The 21,739-nt window shown below is 48.4% G+C and overlaps 1 protein-coding gene across 1 annotated transcript in view; it reads left to right on the top strand.

Annotated features, from left to right (window-relative positions):
• VAV2 (vav guanine nucleotide exchange factor 2) overlaps positions 1 to 21,739 on the top strand; it is a 109,879-nt gene that overhangs the window by 16,112 nt on the left and 72,028 nt on the right. The window contains 1 exon segment of the mRNA XM_070758951.1: positions 561 to 677. Coding sequence (XP_070615052.1) covers positions 561 to 677 — 117 coding nt within the window.

Genomic DNA, 21,739 nt, shown 5'->3' with positions numbered 1-21,739 from the left:
CAAGCCTTCTCTTAACACTTTAAACCCCTAAATTGCAATTTTCCATTCCTTAGCAACCATTCAGATTATTACTCACCATGTTTATTTATTAAAGTTTATTTAAAAAAATATTTATTAAAGGCAGGCAAAAGTTTGGCGATGACATATCATGTCGTCGGGTGAGAAAAACCATGGCAGAATGGGGTGTGTTTGTATGGTGTGTGTTTGTATGGGGTGGTTAATGGGGAAGTTGGAGCTCCCTTTGGTGCGTCTGATGAGACCACCAAGCCCTCCACCACGTCTGAGTGAGGGGGGTGGGTGGGCAGGGGTCTTGGGCTCTCCTTTTTGCACCAGACCTGTTGAAGGCCAGCCTGTCCTGCTGTGTAGACCTGGGATGAAGGGTGCTGTGTGTCTTCCATATCCAAGAGAGTGCTTCCCCCTCGTCTCGTTCCCCCACAGGACTTGGCGTTTGGGATTAGGCCACCGGGGGGGGGGCGCGCGGGGGAAGAGTGACCTGTGCGGAGGGAGTGGTGGGGGTTCTCGTGTTAGCCCCCCTCTCAAGGACTCTCCTTCTCTTGCAGTTCCTGTGCCTGAAGAACATCCGGACGTTCCTCAAAGTGTGTCATGACAAATTCGGCCTCCGGAACAGCGAGCTCTTCGACCCCTTCGACCTCTTTGATGTGCGGGACTTCGGAAAAGTAAGTGGGGTTTTTGGGGTGGGATGGGGCGGCAAGTGGGGAAATGCCCCTGAAGGGGGTCTCGAGGGAGGAGGAGAAGCACCTGGGCAATTGCCCAGAAGGCCCTGGAGGGGTTAGCAGACCCTTCTGGGTGCAACCTGGCCCCAAGCAGGCCTTTTTTTGGGGGGGGGCTTACTCAGAGCAGAAGCCTCCCCCCCTTTATGCTGATGCCTGAATGTGGGTCTGGCTGTTGCCTGGTGCCCTCCAGGGGTGCTGTTAACAGGGAGGGTTGAAGCTGCTGTGTTGCCTTCACCTTTCACAACAAAATCACAGAAAGTTGTTGTTGTTGTTGTTATTATTATTATTATTATGTCAGTACAACACAGCAAACGAGATCACTATGCTGGATTTCGTATTTCATCACCAGTCGGGCCCTTCCCAAGCACCTAGGACTGCATGATGTAGTGGCGAATTATGTTTGCCGATCCCAGTAAAGCGGCCTTTTGCAATTGACAGATGGAGATGTTGTCAATTCCGATGGTTTTCAAATTTCCGCTGAGATCCTTTGGCCCTGCGCCCAGCGTGCCAAGTACCACTGGGACCACTTTCACTGGCTTATGCCAGAGTCGTTGCAGCTCGATTTTTAGATCTTCGTATTTCACTAATTTCTCTAGCTGCTTCTCCTCAATTCTGCTGTCTCCTGGGATTGCGATGTTGATGATCCATACTTTCTTTTTCTCCACGATCACAATGTCTGGTGTGTTATGCTTCAGAATTCGGTCAGTCTGAAGTCGGAAGTCCCACAGTAGTTTTGCTTGCTCATTTTCGACCTCTTTTTCGGGCTTATGATCCCACCAGTTCTTTGCCACTGGTAAATGGTAGTTCCGGCACAAGTTCCAGTAGATCATCTGTGCCACAGCATCATGTCTATGCTTGTAGTCAGTCTGTGCGATCTTTTTGCAGCAGCTGAGTATGTGATTGATTGTTTCATCTGTTTCTTTACAGAGTCTGCACTTTGTTATTGTTGTTGTTGTTATTATTATTATTATTATTATTGTTGTTGTTGTTGTTGTTGTTGTTATTATTATTTATTAGATTTGTATGCCGCCCCTCTCCATAGACTCGGGGCGGCCTACAGCAATGATAAAAACAATGTATAACAAATCTAATATTTAAAAACTCTTAAAAAAACCCTTATTAAAGTTGCCTTGTGGAGTGAACGGAATTCTTCTTGTAATTCGTAGCACGGCTGCAGTTATTCTACCCATTGAGAAGGCTGGACGTCTTTAGAGGAGGAACTACCAGTGCTGCCTAAATCATTGCAAAAGTAGCTTTTTCATCCAGGACTTTCCCAAAAAATCACAACTCTATTACGTAGAGAAGAGATCTTTGGTGGAGGAGGGGGAGGTTGCAGTGAAATGTGGCGGCACGGGAAGGTTGCGTGTTCATTCTCTGCTCCCCATTTTAGTGTGCAGCATTTTTGCCTGTGGGTCGCATTATAGCTGGTGCATTGCAGGCTTTTTAATTTCTCCGGGGGGCCGTAGATGTAAATATATACGTTGCGCAGGGCTCCTTTTGCAGGGGAGGGGGCTCGAGAGGAAAAGAAGCTCAGCTCTCGGTTTGAGTTTTCTTGTTGGGAAACCCGAATTGGGAGGGGTCTTTGCGGAGCCCACCCTCTCCTCTCTTCTGCCTGGCTCCATGTCTAAACTTGCCTGCAGTTGTTTCATGGGAAAACAGACAGCAGTTGCAAACCATCCATTGAGAAGCTTGTGAGGTCGAGGACCCCAGGGAAGAATTCAGGGGAGAATAATTCAGGGGTTCCCTGGCTGCCTGGCTGTAGCTTTGCGGTTTCCAACTCTGTAACAGTGCTTGAAATGCTTTCTCTTTATATTTTCTCTCTCGATTTCTACGTGCTGTTCTGTCGGGCTCTCTGGTAGACTCCTCCCAAAAATTCACAGGTACAAACTTCAGACACACACACACGTTTGAAAATTCAAAACAATGTTCTTTATAATGAAAATTCACTTAACATAAGCCCTCTTTTGGTATAGCCAAGAGCACTCGTCTCCAAACAAACTGGTAATCTGTACAAGTCCCTTATCAGTTCTGTGATACTTAGCTTGCAGCTGTGAGGCAATTCACAGGCCTTCTTCTTTCACAAAGTGAAACACACTTTGCTCTGGTTTAGTTTCAAAGCGGGGAAAAATCAGCACACAAAAGGTCAAAGTCAGTAAAGCAGTCACGAAACACAATGATCAGATAATCCTCCACAATGGCCAAACCCACAGGCTGCTGTTTATAGCAGCCTCACTAATCACCACAGCCCCACCCAACCACAGGTGGCCTCATTTTCTTTGATAATAATCTCTCAGTTGTTGTTGTCTATGCATCGCTCTCCGCATGTGTGGCTATATCATTAACTCTTCTTCTGAATCCAAGGAGGAGCTAGATAATTGATCTCCTTCTGAGCTGTCTGCCACACTCTCCTCCTCCCTGTCACTCATGTCTTCTTGGTCAGAGGAGCTTTCATCAGCAGATTCCACCTGGGGGGGGGGGGGCAAAACAGGCCTGCAGCATGTGGATGTCTCCCCCACATCCACAGTCCTTGGGGCAGGAGCTAGGCCAGAGCTAACCACAACACGTGCCGGCGATGCATAGATTGAGTTTCCTGAACCACAAATCCATCCTTTTACCTTAGCCGGGCTGGAGCGTGTTACACACCACACAAAGTTACTCTGTACCGAAAATGCTTGGAGCTCCCTGTTTTGTTTTTAAAAAGAGAATTATATTTAGAAACATAGAAACATAGAAGTCTGACAGCAGAAAAAGACCTCCTGGTCCATCTAGTCTGCCCTTATACTATTCCCTGTATTTTATCTTCGGATGGATCTATGTTTATCCCAGGCATGTTTAAATTCAGTTACTGTGGATTTACCAACCACGTCTGCCGGAAGTTTGTTCCAAGGATCTACTACTCTTTCAGTAAAATAATATTTTCTCATGTTGCTTTTGATCTTTCCCCCAACTAACTTCAGATTGTGTCCCCTTGTTCTTGTGTTCACTTTCCTATTAAAAACACTTCCCTCCTGGACCTTATTTAACCCTTTGACATATTTAAATGTTTCGATCATGTCCCCCCTTTTCCTTCTGTCCTCCAGACTATACAGATTTATTTTCATTAGTTTCATGCCTCTACTCGAGAGTATATATTTTCACGGAAATGTAGGTCTGGCAAATGGTACGGTTGAAATCGGAGAGTCCATTAAGCAAGAAATTGTGTTTCAGTTTCTAGGCCTTTAATTATGGGTCTTAGGTTGTGCAGCTGAGTGCGGTTTTCCAAGGCTGCGCGTGTTTGGTGTCTCTGCTTGAGCTGGCAGGGCTACTAAGGGCTCCGCTGAATGGGGTGCCTGATTGCCCTCTGTGGAGAAGGGCATGGAGTTGCTGGCCTCCTCGCCTGGGCTGCAAACACCGCTCCACCATCTGCTGGAACATGGTGCCAACTCAAGTACTCCACAGCAGTGTTTCCCAACCTTGGCAACCTGAAGATATCTGGACTTCAACTCCCAGAATTCCCCAGGCAGCATTTGCTGGCTGGGGAATGTTGTGGTTAGCTCTGGCCCTGCTCCTGCCCCAAGGACTGTGAATGTGAGGGAGACATCCACATGCTGCAGGCCTGTTTTGCCCCCCCCCCCCCGGTGGAATCTACTGATGAAGGCTCCTCTGACCAAGAAGACATGAGTGACAGGGAGGAGGAGTGTGTGGCAGACAGCTCAGAAGGAGATCAATTATCTAGCTCCTCCTTGGATTCGGAAGAAGAGTTAATGATACAGCCACACATGAGAGCGATGCATAGGCAACAACAACTGAGAGATTATTATCAAAGAAAATGAGGCCACCTGTGGTTGGGTGGGGCTGTGGTAATTAGTGAGGCTGCTATAAAGAGCAGCCTGTGGGTTTGGCCATTGTGGAGGATTATCTGATCTTGTGTTTCGTGACTGCTTTGCTGACTTTGACTTTTTGTGTGCTGATTTCCCCCCGCTTTGAAACTAAACCAGAGCAAAGTGTGTTTCACTGTGAAAGAAGAAGGACTGTGAATTGCCTCACAGCTGCAAGCTAAGTATCACAGAACTGATAAGGGACATGTACAAATTACCAGTTTGTTTGGAGACGAGTGCTCCTTGCTATACCAAAAGAGGGCTTGGTTTAAGTGAATTTTCATTATAAAGAACATTGTTTTGAATTTTCAAACGTGTGTGTATGTCTGAAATTTGTACCTGTGCATTTTTGGGAGGATTCTACCAGAGAGCCCGACAGAACAGGGAATTTGGGGAGTTGAAGTCCAAATATCTTCAAGTTGCCAAGGCTGGGAAACACCGCTCCGCAGGGTGCACATTTAGCAGCTGATCTGGGATTTGAGGTCAGAGTTTTGGAGGCTGGGTAAATGCCACATCCGGATTTCGGGCGTGGGAACACACGGGAGTCCCACCTGTAGGCAGGAGTAATAGTGCCTGTATCTGCCAGGCGGTAAGCCTCCAGAAAGGGCCAGGCCAGCTCCTGCTGATGAGGGGAACAGGAGGCCCTGGTCCCTTGGTAGGGTTGGCTTTCCTGAGAAGAGGTTCTCCTGAGACTGGGAGCTTTGTGCCCTGTGTCGTAGCGCCAGGCTGGGGTGGGCGATCCTTTTTGATTAATTTATGCCACTCTAGCTTGATGTAAAACAGAAAAGAAACAAAATTGTACTAGATTGGTAAATAGTGTATAGCAAGGCATTTATTTATTTATTTAGCTTTATAGAAGGATATTAACAATTTAGGAAGCTTCTAAAGGCAAATACAGTTTACTCCAAATTAGTTATGACTATAGGTATAATATAATAATATAGAGCTGGGGTGGCGCAGCAGGTAGAGTGCTATACTGCACACCACTGAAACTGACTGTAGATCTGAAGGTCAGTGGTTCAAATCTCATCCCCGGCTCAAGGTTGACTCAGCCTTCCATCCTTCCGAGGTGGGTAAAATGAGGACCCGGATTGTGGGGGCAACATGCTGGCTCTGTTAAAAAGTGCTATTGCTAACATGTTGTAAGCTGCCCTGAGTCTAAGGAGAAGGGCGGCATAAAAATTGAATAAATAAATAACTAAAATAAATAATAATAATAATTTATTAGATTTGTATGCCGCCCCTCTCCGAGGACTCAGAGTGGCTCACAACAATAAAACATCATATACAAATCCAATGTTAAAACAGTCTTTAAAAACCCCTTATTAAAAACAGTCATACAGCCCAAACACACCATCCATAAAGTCAAAGGCAGCTAAGGATATATCAATTCCTCCATGCCTGGAGACAGGGATGAGTTTTCAAAAGTTTGCGAAAGGTAAGGAGGGTAGGGGCAGTCCTAATCTCCGGGGGGAGTTGATTCCAGAGGGCCGGGGCTGCCACAGAGAAGGCTCTTCCCCTGGGTCCCGCCAAACGACATTGTTTAGTCGACGGGACTTGGAGAAGGCCCACTCTGTGGGACCTAACCGGTCGCTGGGATTCGTGCAGCAGCAGGCGGTCTCGGAGATATTCTGGTCCGATGCCGTGAAGGGCTTTTATAGGTCATAACCAACACTTTGAATTGTGACCGGAAACTGCTCCGCAACCAATGCAGACTGTGGAGTGTTGGTGTGACATGGGCATGCATACCTAGGGAAGCCCATGATTACTCTCGCAGCTGCATTCTGCACGATCTGAACATTCCGAACACTTTTCAACACATTCATCTCCTGCTTGAAGAGCTGGGCACGAATCCATCAGGGCACCAGTTGCTACCATTCACAGTCAACCTGCCTCTGTTTGCGGAAAAATTGCAACGGGGAAAGAGGAGTCGTGGGGCCTTAAGGCTAGAGAGGCCTTTCCTTGAGATGGGGCTGAAATTGGGAGCCCCTCACTGAGGGGGCTGGTCTGGGAATCTCCCCCCCCCCCTGTGCAAGGATTGAGGAATCCCCCAGGCTACAAACACCACAACCTCCTCCTCATAGAAGCCTTGCCTGGCCTGGGGCAAAACATCTGCAGGGCCAGGGACACTGCTGAGCTAGGGAGGGATTGACACACACACACACAGAGCGCCCCCCCCCCCCGGCAGACCTCAGCTCTTGCACAGTTGAGCAAGCAGGGATTCTGAATTGAATCATGCTTCTCTAAGGGGGAATTTGTGCCTCTGAAAATGCAAACATCTGCTCGGAAACTGATGCACCTGCCGGCAGTGGGCTTGGCTAAATTTGGCTGCTGAAAATGGAGGCAGAAAGACAAGGCAGCCTCCCTCTCCGTGTTCTCTTTGTCTTAATACCACTCTATCAAGCCTTAGTAAGACAACTGCTAGAGCAGTGTTTCCCAACTTTGCCAACTTGAAGATATTTGGACTTCAACTCCCAGAATTCCCCAGCCAGCGAATACTGGCTGGGGAATTCTGGGAGTTGAAGTCCAGATATCTTCAAGTTGCCAAGGTTGGGAAACACTGCGCTAGAGGACTGCATCCAGTTTGGATCAGCACTACACTATAAAAAACATGGAGACTCTAGAAACGGTGTAGAGCAGAACAACCAGGATGATTCGGGGATTGGAGGCTCAAGCATACGATGCAGGAACTGGATAGTCTAAGGAAGAGAAGGACCAGGGGAGACAGGATAGCAGTCTTCCAATATTTGAGGGGCTGCCACAGAAAAGAAGGGGTCAAGCTGGTTGAGGAAGGCAGGATTCCCTTGAGTACCATTTGTTGGGGGTCAAGGGAAAGGGAGGGTTTTGCATTCTCTTTCTGCTCAAGATCCCCATGGACAATTGGTGGGCCCCTGTGTGACACAGAATGCTGGACTCGATGGGCTTTGGCCTGATTCAGCAGGGCTCTTCTTAGGTTCTTATGTTCTTCAGTACGGTGGGCCCAGCAGCGACTGGCATGGTCTGGCAGGCCTTTCGGTCCAGAGTTAAGTTGCTATTTCGTTGCCCTGAAAGGGAATATTTGCAGACTGAACGTGTGGCTGCCTTGGGGTATTTTTTTTATTCTTTTCTTTCTCTCCGCTCCCTTTGAAATGCACTTTCAATTCAGTGGCTGAGGGCTTGATTAATTTTATGGCTGTGTATAAATCTTTCTCTGCAGGAGGGTCTCGGGGAGAGTTTGGACCACGAGAGCCTAGCAATTTCCTCCTTTAATGCTGCTTCTGTGGAAGGGGCCTGCAGGATGGCAGAAGAGGAGGGGGCCGCAGCAACAGAGCTTGGTGCCGGCCAGGGCAGGACTGGGGCAGGTGTAGCCTGCCTTTCTTTGGTCCACTTTCAGATCTGGAAGGATCTTGCTCTGCCTGGTGCAATCTGGGGCCTGCAGAGAAGCAGCAGCTCTGGCATTTAGGAAGCCCCCAGGGTGGGGATGGGGAGGAGGTGGAGTTGCAGGTAAGCTGAAGCCTTGCCAAGCCGGATCCCATCTTTCATATGTCCTGGTTTTTTAAAACACTCTCTGTTCTGGTACAAATCAACTTTTCCCATTCAGATAACTCAGCACAAAAAGATATCCCAGATCATTTTATTACAGGAATTCTCACAATAACTCACAGTTATGATGCGATTCTTCTGCAGTATAATATTTCCCATTGTGCAGGTAAAAAGAGGTTGAATTGACCCAGGCTCTAGGTGGAGCATCTACATGCTGGCTGACTTAGTGAAAGAGTGAAGACAAAGACCCTCTGGAATGTTCTCTCCAATTACCCCGCATCCCGAGTCAGAGCCAATAGGAATACACAAATGTGGTCACATGTAGAACTATGTTACCCAGAGTGCAATTTCACTACATTTCCCCTAATGCAATATCTTAAAGAGACATGCCTAAATACAGTCCAACTATCTCTGTCTCTGGGGACAGCACACTCTCCTCAATTTAAAAAAAAACCCAAGGAATTTTTGTAAACAGATTTTTAGATTCTACTTGCCATCTCCATTTTTCAACATTGTGCCTCCCGTGGCCTTCCAACATTGTGCCTTCCCCCTTTGACCTCTTGGCTATTTGGGCTGGTCCTGCCGGTTCCACAGTGGCTGCCAGAAGCCCAGCGTTGACTTCAAAGCAGGCCCTCCTCAAATGGGGCAGGGGGAGACCTCTGCTCTGGACGGCTCTGCAGCTTCTCAGTAGAACTGGACTGGAGCCGTTCTCAGCTTCTCTCCCCCCTCCACCACCAAAAGAAGCCTAAGTCCAGCTGAGAGCTAAAGAAGGAAGTTGGTGGTCCATTTCATTCCTTCCTGGGGAATCTTGTGTGTGTGTGTGGCAGCATTAGGTGTGTTTTGTGCCGCCTGCAGTCTTGAAAATTTCCCCTGTCAAAAGAGCTCAGCTGGTTAGATAGAGAAGCAGGAAGGCCTAATCTCTCCAGACGCACTTCAAGGTGTCGGTTATCACCTATAAAGCCGTGCGTGGCTTAAGACCGGACTATTTATGGGACCATCTCATATCTCCCAGAGGCCAATAAGATAGCACAGGGTTGGCCTCCAGGTTCAGTCGACTAAGCAATGCAGGTTGGTGAGTCTCCAGGGGAGGGCCTTCTCTGTGGTGGCCCCAGCTCTTTGTAACCAACTACCCCCCCCCCTCCCAAGGTCCATACTGCTCCCACCCTATTGGCTTTCTGTAAGGCCTTGAAGACCTGGCTTTGCCGTGAGATTGACACCTTATTCTGGCCAAAATGTGATCGATGGATATGTTTGATATTAGTGTTCAGGGTTTTAAATGTATTTTAATTGTTGCATTTTAATTATCTGGCTGTTCCTTTATCTTGCTATAAGCCCGCCCTGAGTCCCATGGGATTGGGCAGCATATAAATTTAATCAATCAATCATGGCCATGGCCAGGAAGAAGCCCAACCTCTAGTGACTTTATTTCTTCACCCATTAAGGAGAGAGAAAAGGGGGGTCCCCTCCGCAGGGACTCCAACCATTTGGGGAGCTTCTTCCAGGACGTGTGTTCACATCTGCTAACCCTACAGAAGGGGGCTAGAGCAGTGGCGCACAAACATCTGGGCACCAGGGTTCCCCACAGAGGTTTCCCCCTGGACTGGACGGAGCCTGGTTTCCATGCTGCCCTGCATCCCACAGATGGGGCTTCGCTTGTTTGCGTGGCCCGGTTTCTGGCATGCCTGGTGCCGTGGTTGGGGTAGAGCAGTGTTTCCCAACCTTGGCAACTTCAATTCAATTCAATTTCTTAGATTTGTATGCCGCCCCTCTCCAAAGACTCGGGGCGGCTCACAACAATAATAAAAACAATATTCCAGCGAAAACAAATCTAATACTAAAAAGCACATAAAACCCTATCCTATTTAAAAATGCAAACAACATATACATACCCAAACATAAATATAAAAAAAAAAGCCTGGGGGAAAGGTGTCTCAACTCCCCCATGCCTGGCGGTATAGATGGGTCTTGAGTAATTTACGAAATGGGGGGGCAGTTCTAATCTCCGGGGGGAGTTGATTCCAGATGGCCGGGGCTGCCACAGGGAAGGCTCTTCCCCTAGGGCCCGTCAAACTACATTGTTTGGTCGACGGGACCCGGAGAAGGCCAACTCTGTGGGACCTTACCGGTCGCTGGGATTCGTGCGGTAGCAGGTGGTTCCGGAGGTATTCTGGTCCAATGCCATGCAGGGCTTTAAAGGTCATAACCAACACTTTGAATTGTGACCGGAAACTGATCGGCAGCCAATGCAGGCCACGGAGTGTTGCAGAAACGTGGGCGAATCTAGGAAGCCCCAAGATAGCTCTCGCAGCCGTGTTCTGCACTTGAAGATATCTGGACTTCAACTCCCAGAATTCCCCAGCCAGCATTCGCTGGCTGAGGAATTCTGGGTGTTGAAGTCCAAATACCTTCAAAGTTGCCAAGGTTGGGAAATACTGGGGTAGAGGACCAAAGCCCCCCACCCCATCTTTGGCACTTCCTGTGTGAAAGCCCCACCTTGTCCAGTTGGGGGAGGCGTCTGCCGGAGCTTTCCTGGAGAGGGTTGTTGCCAAAATATAGCCGCTGCCTCGCCACCACCAACGGCCATTGTTCTCTCTGAGCAGCCCCTATGTTTATGCAACAAGAGGGTCACGTTGGTGGTGGGCAGAGCTTTCGCCCATCCCATTTGGGAGCAGCCGGCTGCCCAAGTTCCCCAGCTGGCTCTCCCTGGAGCTGCAAAGGACCGGCTGCCCCCACCCCCCCTTTAGCTTCTCATGGGGGGGGGGAATGCAGCTTCCTGCTTCTTTGAGAGGGAGGTTGGAGCTGTCTGGGCCTGAGGAAGAAGCGATGCCAGCAAAATGTCCACGGTTGGGAGAGAGAATAGAGGAAGGGTCTGCAGGAGGAGCCCCAGGAGAGGGAGGGGCTGCTGTGCAAAGCACCCACTTCTGGCTTCACCCACCTTCTGATTCCTCAAGCAGGCTCTCCTGGGGACGAGTGGCAGCTTTTGGCATAAATGCAAACACCCCCCCCCCGTTCCCCTGTGGGAAGCGAGCCCCATTCCCCGGCTGCTAAGAGAAGCTGGGTTTCTTTCAGTCTCCTCCCCCCTCCTCCTCCTTGTGTCCTGATGAGCCCCTTGGAAACTGCCTGCTGGTTAGGGTCGCTTGCCTTGGAAGCCCTTGCCAAAGGGCGCCTCCTCTCATTCTCTGTTGCATACGGGTTATGTTACAGTTGGGTTGGCAATATATAAACAAGCTAACAATGAATGTTTGCATGTATTGAATTACTACAGGTTTAAGAGGTAATTTTGCAAATTGCCATAAGAGGGAGCCAGAAAGCTTGATTCTTTCTCTCTGCTCTCTCTGTTCTTTCTGCTGATTCACTGTGACTGATGTAGTAAGCTCTGTGTATTTGATGATAATTTGATGTACTGTACTTGTAAGCCGTAATGTATGTCTGATGTTCTGTCGGGCTCTCTGGTAGACTCCTCCCAAAAATTCACAGGGACAAATTTCAGACACACATGCGTTTGAAAATTCAAAACAATGTTCTTTATAATGAAAATTCACTTAACCTAAGCGCTCTTTTGGTATAGCAAAGAGCACTTGTCTCCAAACAAACTGGTAATTTGTACAAGTCCCTTATCAGTTCTGTGATACTTAGCTTGCAGCTGTGAGGCAATTCACAGTCCTTCTTCTTTCACAAAGTGAAACACACTTTGCTCTGGTTTAGTTTCAAAGCGGGGAAAAATCAGCACACAAAAGGTCAAAGTCAATAAAGCAGTCATGAAACACAATGATCAGATAATCCTCCACAAACCCACAGGCTGCTCTTTATAGCAGCCTCACTAATTACCACAGCCCCACCCAACCACAGGTGGCCTCATTTTCTTTGATAATAATCTCTCAGTTGTTGTTGCCTATGCATCGCTCTCTGCATGCATGGCTGTATCATTAACTCTTGTTCTGAATCCAAGGAGGAGCTAGAGAATTGATCTTCTGAGCTGTCTGCCACATTCTCCTCCTCCCTGTCACTCATGTCTTCTTGGTCAGAGGAGCCTTCATCAGCAGATTCCACCGGGGGCAAAACAAGCCTGCAGCATGTGGATGTCTCCCCCACATCCATAGTCCTTGGGGCAGGAGGTGGGCCAGAGCTAACCACAACAGTCTGATATGTAAGACAGAGACAAGCTTGTAATATTATTATTATATTGAGAGTTATTGGCTGATTTGAATGTGAATGACCGGACTGTTTACCTTGACTGTGTTATTTCTAAAGTAAACACAATTTAAACACTTTAATGTATCTGTCTTGTATGTGTTCTGCCGGGCACTCTGGTAGGAGTCTCACGAAAATTCAGGGGTACAAATTTCAGACACACACACACAAGTTTGAAAATTCAAAACAATGTTCTTTATCACAAAAGTCAAAATAAACTAAGCACTCTTTTTGTATTGCAAAGAGCACTCGTCCCAAAACAACCGGGTAGTCTGTACAATTTCCCTTAAGCAGTCATTAAGCACTTAGCTAGCAGCTCTGAAGAAACTTCACACCCCTTCTTCTTCCACCGAAGTAAGACACACACATACACACACGTTGCTCTGCTTTGGTTTCAAAGGCGTGAAAAATCAACAAAGTCCAGAAAACAGCAACACACGATTCCTGAAGAACTGCGATCAGATACTCTTCCACAACGGCCAAACCCACACGCTGCTATTTATAGCAGCAGCCCTAATTACTGGAGCCCCACCCAAACACAGGTGACCTCTCTTATCTTCTGTAATATGTCCTTACTTGGTCTCTTCTACGGATAATTCTGTCCTTGCGTGGGTCCAAGACGTCTTCATCCGAATCAATGGAAGATAATGGAGATTGACTGCCTGGGCTTTGTGCCAAGCGCCCCTCTTCCAAGTCACTCCCACCTTCTTCTTCGTCCGAGGAAACTAAACTCTGAACTGACTCTGTCGGCAATAACACAGGCCTATGAGATGTTGAAGTTTCCCCTGCATCCACCTCCACATTCCCTGGGGCAGGAGATGGGCCTGAGCCAACCACAACAGTATGACTTAATAATTACTCATATTTTCTGGATGTCTGCTGGAATCCTCTCTGCATGTCCTTGATAAACTCAAGGATTCTGCACACTCCTTAACAGGTTACACACTCCCCGGCTCTTCTTGTGCATCTGGGGAGTGTGCGAATTCCCAACCCTCTTGCACGATTGTGATCTTTGTAAATACAGAGACATGACCGGATTTGAGCTGCTTTTTCCAAGACCTTGGTGGCTGCTCTGCCAAGGGTCAGTCCCCAGGGTAGTTGGTGAGTGCTTGGACCTGATCCTAAAAGGCAGAAGCTATCCACCACTTTGATACCTGCACTGTCAATTATTTTCGTAGCAGTAGTTTTATTAATTGTTGCAGTTAAAATATAAATGCTACTATGAATCTTAAAAAGGAAAAAACAGAAAATGAAAAAAAGTTTTTAAAAAAGTAAATGGAAAGTGATATACAGTGTTCCCTCGTTTTTCACGGGGGATGCGTTCTGAGACCACCCGCGAAAGTCGAATTTCCGCGAAGTAGAGATGCGGAAGTAAATACACTATTTTGGGCTATGAACAGTATCACAAGCTTTAACACTTTAAACCCCTAAATTACCATTTTAGGATTGTGTTGGCTTTTTTGGAGGAGAAGCCCTCCAGTTCTGATAATCCTCAAGTAAAGTCAAAGCAGTGAGTGTACCGAGTGCATGTGTGCGCAAAACATCACAGTGCTTGGTCAGTTATAAGAGGTCAGCCCTCCTTTCTTGGACTAAAGATGTTTATGTATTATGGGAGCCATGATGAAGAACAACTCACCTTTCCGGGAATCTTTTATCTGTAAATTCATACCCCCCCCCCATCTGCCTATTCCACTTTTATGCAATTGATTTTATCTATTGTTAGACTTTTATCCCACCTTTATTACGTTGTAAATAACTCAGGGCAGGCAAACCGATTAATACCCCAATTCCTCTCTTATTTTCCACACAACGATCCTGTGAGATGGGTCGGGCTGAAAGAGATGACCACCCAGCCGGCTTTCGGGCTTACGGCAGGACTTATTTATTTTATTTATTTATTTATTCATTTGTCCAATACACAAATACATAGGACGAAAAATAGACGTGGTAATATATATAAGGGTAAAAGTGAACTTAGAGGAGAGGATATATGAAAGGAAGAGAATATATATGATAGGTGAAAGAAAGGAAAGACAATTGGACAGGGGACGAAAGGCACACCAGTGCACTTATGTACGCCCCTTACTGGCCTCTTAGGAACCTGGAGAGGTCAATCGTGGAGAGTCTAAGGGAGAAATGTTGGGGGTTAGGGGTTGACACAATTGAGTCCGGTAATGAGTTCCACGCTTCGATAACTCGATTGTTGAAATCATATTTTTACAGTCAAGTTTGGAGCGGTTTGTATTAAGTTTGAATCTGTTGCGTGCTCTTGTGTTATTGCGGTTGAAGCTGAAGTAGTCATTGACCGGTAGGACGTTGCAGCATATCTTGAACTCGCTGTCTCCTGATTTCTTCACCAGCAGGCCAGACTGGCCTTCCCTGAGACCCTCCTCTGCCCCTCCTCCTCCCCCTCCTCCTCCCCTCCTTGCAGCCAGATGTTTTGCAAGGAATTGAGGTGTGGTCTAGGCTGACACCCAAATCCTTGCTTGGAGCTTGGGCCGCATCCCAGCTGTCGCCCAGTGAAATGGGAGGGAAGAGGGGTGGGATGACCTCATAGAGGAAGGTCAAGGGCTGGCAGCATTCCTGATCTTTTGGGAACGGTTGAAATGCTCTCCGGATCCATCACGAATGCCTCTGGCTCTGGAAAGAGAAGGAGGAGGAGACGACTTCTCTCCCCCAGCCAAGTCCACCTTCAGGCCAGGCTGTTGCTGTCTGTGGTGGCTGGCCGGCTGGGAGACATTCTTCTTGGGAAGGGATCCCGGAAAGCCAGGAATAATAATAATAATAATAATAATGATAATGATAATGATAATGATAATGATAATGATAATGATAATGATAATGATAATGATAATGATAATGATAATGATAATGATAATGATAATAATGATAATAATGATGATGATAATAATAATAATAATAATAATAATAATAATTATTATTATTATTATTTATTGGATTTGTATGCCGCCCCTCTCTGTAGACTCGGGGCAGCTAACAACAATGATAAAAACAGCATGTGACAATCCAATAATAAAACAACTAAAAACCCTTATTATAATACACACCGACATACCATGCATAACTTGTAATGGCCAAGGGGGAAGGAATATCTCAACTCCCCCATGCCTGGCGGTATAAATGAGTCTTGAGTACTTTACGAAAGACAGGGAGGGTGGGGGCAGTTCTAATCTCCGGGGGGGGGGAGTTGGTTCCAGAGGGCCGGGGCCGCCACAGAGAAGGCTCTTCCCCTGGGTCCTGCCAAACGACATCGTTTAGTCGACGGGACCCAGAGAAAGCCAACTCTGTGGGATCTTATCGGTCGCTGGGATTCGTGCGATAGCTGGGCTGACTCAGCAGTGGCCCTCGGTTACCTTTTAGTCTGTGCCTAAGGACTCCAGACCCACATCTGGGACCCTTCCAGTTCCAGTAACCGGCCCTGCTACCCCGGCTGGACGCAGCCTCTTCCTGGCCCTTGTCGGCACCCTAGTGAGGGAAGGAAGGGCCTTGTTTATTTATTTATTTATTTATTAATCAGATTAATCAGATTTGTATGCTGCCCCTCTCCGCAGACTCGGGGCGGCTCACAGCGATAATAATACAATGTAAACAAATCTAATATTTAAGTTAATTTAAAACCCCAATTCAGAAACCAATCATACATACTAGCATACCATGTATAAATGTTATAAGCCTAGGGGGAGGGAAAATATCAATTCCCCCATGCCTGATGACAGAGGTGGGTTTTAAGGAGCTTGCGAAAGGCTAGGAGGGTGGGGGCAACTCTGATATCTGGGGGGAGTTGGTTCCAAAGGGTCGGGGCCGCCACAGAGAAGGCTCTTCCCCTGGGTCCCGCCAAACGTCATTGTTGCTCCTTCTGTGGCAGGAGGGAGAGGTTCTCCGTTCCCGCAGCCCTCTCTACTCCAGAGCCCCCTTAAAACTCAAAACTTCGCCTCCAAGCGCTCTTGATTTTTCTGCCCTTGTCATTTTTGTGACTTCCGGGAGGGTTGGTTTGAAACTCATTATGCTATGGCATTTATTTACGAAGAAGGCTGAGAGCAGCTGGGTTTGACTGTGGATAAATGAAAATTGATCTTTAGGGAGGGAGAGGCCCACCCCTGAGTCTCTAGAACAGTGTTTCCCAACCTTGGCAACTTGAAGATATTTGGACTTCAACTCCCAGAATTCCCCAGCCAGCGAATGCTGGTTGACTATAAATTGTTGCTTCTATCCTTATGATTTATATTGATTGTTTCTTGTTTGCTCATTTGACCCCTATGACAATCATTAAGTGTTGGACCTCATGATTCTTGACAAACGTATATATTTTTTATGTACACTGAGAGCATATGCACCAAAGACAAATTCCTTGTGTGTCCAATCACACTTGGCCAATAAAAGAATTCTATTTCAGCTTCAGGGAGTACAGCTTTAATGCAGTGTTTTTCAATCAGGGTTCCGTCAGAAATCTGACGACACCACAGGGTTTCCCTGAAGAAAAAAGGTTGAAAAACACTGCCATGGTCCCCCAAGATCCTCTTCCCTGGCTCTTCTCCCTCCCTCCCTGTTGTGTTTGGGCCTGGGCCAGCCGTTGCTCCCACAGATGGGAGAGACGCGGCACAAAGTGAATGCGAAAGCCTGGCTGACAGCCAGGAGGATGTGGCAGACAGCCAGGAAGACGTGGCAGACAGCCAGGAGGACGAGGCCACTGGGACGCAGGATTCAGCAGACAGCCCAGGGGATTTGGCATGCAGTCCCTCAGACAGTCTTTCGTCCCTGGGTTCTTCTGCAGATCAATATATTGATCTGCGTGTTCGAAGAGCTATGCAAAGAAGGGATCGCTTTAAGGAGTATTACAAGTCATTATAGGAGCACCTGGGCTGGGTGTGGTTCTTATACTGAGGGCTGAGTGTGGTTCCCTTAATGAGGGCTAAAGGGATAAAAGGGAACAAAGACCAAGGCAAACTGTGGCTGTTTATCTGTGTTATTTTGTGGTTCCTGCTCTGAAGTTTCTGTTCCGTGCCGTTGGAGTTTTCAACCCAGCTTTTTCAGACAAGTGGGAGGTGAAAACTCTGGGACTTTCTGTTTGCTCCAAAGATTCAAAAGGACTCCTGAAACGTCTTTGCTCATTCCAGGTTGTCCTTGTTTGTTTTCTCCTGTGTTTTTGTATGCGGCTGAAGTAAGCCTTGCACTGTCATTGTTTTTGGACACTAAGAACTGCTTTGAGTAACCCTTTTTTGTTTATCTAATACAAGTTTGCTGATTAGCAGAGCACGTGTGTGTTTGATTTCTTTTCTTTGGACTGTTACACATTGCCTGAACCAGTCAGGCGGAACCCTCCCTCCCTCCCTCCCTCCCTCCCTCCACAGCACTTTGCTTCTGGTGGGATTGGGCCCAAGCAAGCCCCCTTCCTCTTCTTCCTCCTCCTCTTCCTTCTCCCTACCTCCCCCTCCTCTCCCTCCTCCCTTCTCTTCCCCCTCCTTCTCTCCCCCTCCTCCTCCTCCTGTTATCCCCCCTCCCCAACAAATAATGTTGTCAGCAAGACAAGAAAGGACCAGGTTGGCCCACGCAGCAGATGTCAGAGTAGTTGGAATATCTTTCAAGCATGGCTTGTGAAAACACGACAGGGCTGTCATAAAGATCGGCCTTCAAATACCAGGGACCGTCGGTAGGAAACCATGCGTGTCCCTCTTGGATGGCTTCCGTGCCAGTCGCCCGCCTGCCTGTCCAAAGGCATCTGTGTCTGGCACAGGGAAGGCCTGGGGCCGAGGAAGGCGAAGGGAAAGGGCACAAGGGCTGCCGGATTTTTGGGATGCTCTTAATATGGAAGGTGGGGGTGAGGGCCTCCCAAGTGAGGGCTCCTTTCCTTTCTTTCCTTTAGCTGTTGCACAACTGCTGCAGGCAGAGGAGGTTGTGTCTAGGGTGCTTACACAGCAACTTGGCCCCTGTCACATTCACCTAATTCATTCTCTCGGCTGCTGGGAAGAGGCAGGTGGGCGCACGTGAGCCTGCCCTTCTGCTCTGGGAGCGGCGTGGTAGGGACTGCATGGCCCCCCGTGGCTCAGTGGGCAGGCAGAGGCTGCTGCTTTCCTTCCAGCCTAATGCTGGAAAGTGGCTTGGTCCTCCCCCCCCCAACCGTGGCTGGCCATCAGGAAAGGCAGCCACAGGTCTTCACTTGGGGGGCCCTGCTGTGGGGGGACCCAGGGGGATTATTCCTTCCTTTGGTTGGAAGGGTGCCAGAAGAGCTCAGCTGTGAGAGGAGAGGGGGGTCACAGCAGGAGTGCCTGCACAGTGGCTCCTTGGAGGGCTCAGTGGCAGCTTCTCGGTCTGCAGCTTCCTAGAATTAAAATACAGTGATACCTCGTCTTACGAACTTAATTGGTTCTGGGATGGGGATTGTAAGGTGAAAAGTTTGTAAGACGAAACAATGTTTCCCATAGGAATCAATGGAAAAGCGATTAATGCGTGCAAGCCCAAAACTCATCCCTTTTGCCAGCCGAAGTGCCAGTTTTTGCGCTGCTGGGAACCCCACCTCCAGACTTCCGTGTTTTTGTGATGCTGCGATTTCGCTGAGGCTCCCCTCACTGGGAAACCCCACCTCCGGTCTTCCGTTGCCAGCGAAGCGCCCGTTTTTGCGCTGCTGGGATTCCCCTGCAGCATCACAAAAACACGGATGTCTCAGGTGGGCGGGCCACCCAGGATGGAGAGCACGGGAAACGCGAAGCCAATTGTTATCCCAGCGAGAGACGGGTTGTAAGGTTGTAAGTCAAGGACTTAACAGTGCACTTGAACGATGATGATCGTTCAAGCCACGCCCACCTGGTTACATGGCTGGCAAGCCACTCCTACACAGTCACATGACCATTAATCCACACCCACAAAATAAGCCACACCCACAGCGTGGCAGTAAACATTTTGGCTGCCCATTACTGGACCAAGTCGCCTCCTTTCCCTCTTTCCCCGTAAAGAGACGGTGCTGCTGGTTCAATTCACTTGGGCGGAATAATCCCGTGGGAGCCCTGGATGACCTGTACAAACCCATCAGCTGCCCCGCCTTCTTTTGGCAGCCCCCGACAGCCTGGAGTCCGAGGGCCAGGGAATGACATCATCTGCTGGGTTGGTCAACCAACCGGGTCCGCCTTCTGCTGCACGAATCCAAGCGACCGGTTAGGTCCCACAGAGTCGGTCTTCTCCGGGTCCCGTCAACTAAACAATGTCGTCTGGCGGGACCCAGGGGAAGAGCCTTCTCTGTGGCGGCCCCAACCCTCTGGAACCAGCTCCCCCCGGAGATCAGAATTGCCCCCACCCTCCTTGCCTTTCGTAAGCTCCTCTGTCGTCAGGCATGGGGGAACTGAACTACCCTTTCCCCCCCCCTAGGCCTATACAATTTATGCATGGTATGTTTGTGTGTATGTTTGGTTTTAAATAAGGGTTTTTAATTATTTTAAACATTAGATTTGTTATATGCTGTTTACTACTGTTGTTAGCCGCCCCGAGTCTACGGAGAGGGGCGGCATACAAATCTAATAAATAAATAAATAAAATAAATAAATAAACCTTTTCAACCTATGGGATGCTTGCCAGAGGGGAGGGGGGGCATTGGAGGAGCAACCCGGCTTGCAAACGTGGTGAAATTGGGCTGTTTTAGCCAGCCTTGATAACTGATCCCTGGAATGGCTTTTGGCCAGATGGGGGGGAGGAGGCACATAGAAACATAGAAGACTGACGGCAGAAAAAGACCTCATGGTCCATCTAGTCTGCCCTTATACTATTTCCTGTATTTTATCTTACAATGTATATATGTTTATCCCAGGCATGTTTAAATTCAGTGACTGTGGATTTACCAACCACGTCTGCTGGAAGTTTGTTCCAAGGATCTACTACTCTTTCAGTGAAATAATATTTTCTCATGTTGCCTTTGAAAAAATATTATTTTACTGAAAGAGTAGGCACTGCCCCATAACTTCACTCCTGTCTCCCTCTTGGCCCCTCCCCTCTTCAAGGCCTGCTCTGGGGGAGGCTCCCTTCCTGGGGCCCCCAGAGGCAATCCGCCTCTGCTGGCAAAGAAGAAGGTTGCGCAACTGGCCCACCCCCAGGGGTTCCAGGGGAAACTGCCTTGGCAGATGACCCTCCTCTGACCGCAGGGGTGGGGGAGAACCTGGGCCTTTTGCCACAGTAGAAAGGACACATTTTCCACCCCGCCTTGAAAAGTTCCTCCCCCTTCCTGGCTCGGACTTCTTGCTGAAGGGGGCTACAACTCCTGCCCCCTTCCTCCTCCTGCAAGGGAAATGCTCTTGGCAGGCTGAGCCGGACCGGCTCCCTTCTTTGCTGCCCTTCTGACCCCACCCCTGGCCTGACCCACATGCATTCGGGGGCCCCCTCGTGTTCCTCGTGGTTTGCTAGGAGGCAGGGGCTGGGTTGGGACCCCGACATTCCCTGCTTCAGCCTCCTGTGCCATTTCACAGTCCAGGCTGTTGCTGCTCCGGCCTTGTGCCAAACAGGAAGGGCCACAGAGCTACGGCCAAGGAGCAGCGTTGCGCAGCCAGACTCCTGGCACGAGGCGCAGGACAATGGCAGCCAAGGAGGCCAGGGAGGCCGAAATTTATTTATTTATTTATTTATTTATTTATTTATTTATTTATTTATTTATTGTTAGAGTTGGAAGGGACCATGCGGGTCATCAAGTCCAACCCCATGCCTAAGCAGGAACCCTATAGCATCCCAGCCAAATGGCAGTTCAATTTCCTCTTAAAAATGTCCAGAGTATTGGAGTTCACAATGTCAGCTGGTAGGTTGTTCCACTGGTTGATCGTTCTGACCGTCAGGAAGTTCTTCCTTATTTCCAGGTTGAATCTCTCCTTGGTCAGTTTCCAGCCGTTGTTCCTCATCCGGCCCTCTGGTGCCCTGGAGAATAAAGTGATCCCCTCCTCTCTGTGGCAACCCCTCATATACCTGTAGACTACTATCATGTCCGCTCTGGCCCTCCTTTTCTCTAGGCTATCCATGCCCAGTTCCCGCTGTCTCTCTTCGTAAGTCTTGGTTTCTAGACCCCTGATAATTTTGGTTGCTCTTTTCTGCACCTTCTCCAGAGTTTCAATGTCTTTTTTGAAGTGTGGTGACCAGAACTGAACACAGTACTCCAGGTGTGGTCTGACCAGGGCGTAGTAGAGTGGTATTAAGACTTCCCTGGTCTTAGGATTGTGTTGGCTTTTTTGGCTGCTGCTGCACATTGTTGGCTCATGTTTAGTTGATTATCCACCAAGACTCCGAGGTCTCTTTCGCAGTCGCTACTGCTAAGAGGGGTTTTCCCAGGCTGTATGTGTGTCCAGGTTTTTTTTTACCTAGGTGAAGGACTTTGCTCTTGTCGATGTTGAACATCATTTTGTTGGTGTGGGCCCACTGTGTTAGTCTGTCCAGGTCTAAATGGGCCCCTTC

The sequence above is a fragment of the Erythrolamprus reginae genome, chromosome 8 (assembly GCF_031021105.1).
Source record: "Erythrolamprus reginae isolate rEryReg1 chromosome 8, rEryReg1.hap1, whole genome shotgun sequence".
In the NCBI taxonomy this organism is placed as follows: domain Eukaryota; kingdom Metazoa; phylum Chordata; class Lepidosauria; order Squamata; family Dipsadidae; genus Erythrolamprus; species Erythrolamprus reginae.
The sequence above is the reverse complement of the archived record's forward strand: the minus strand, read 5'-3'. Positions and strand labels throughout refer to the sequence as shown.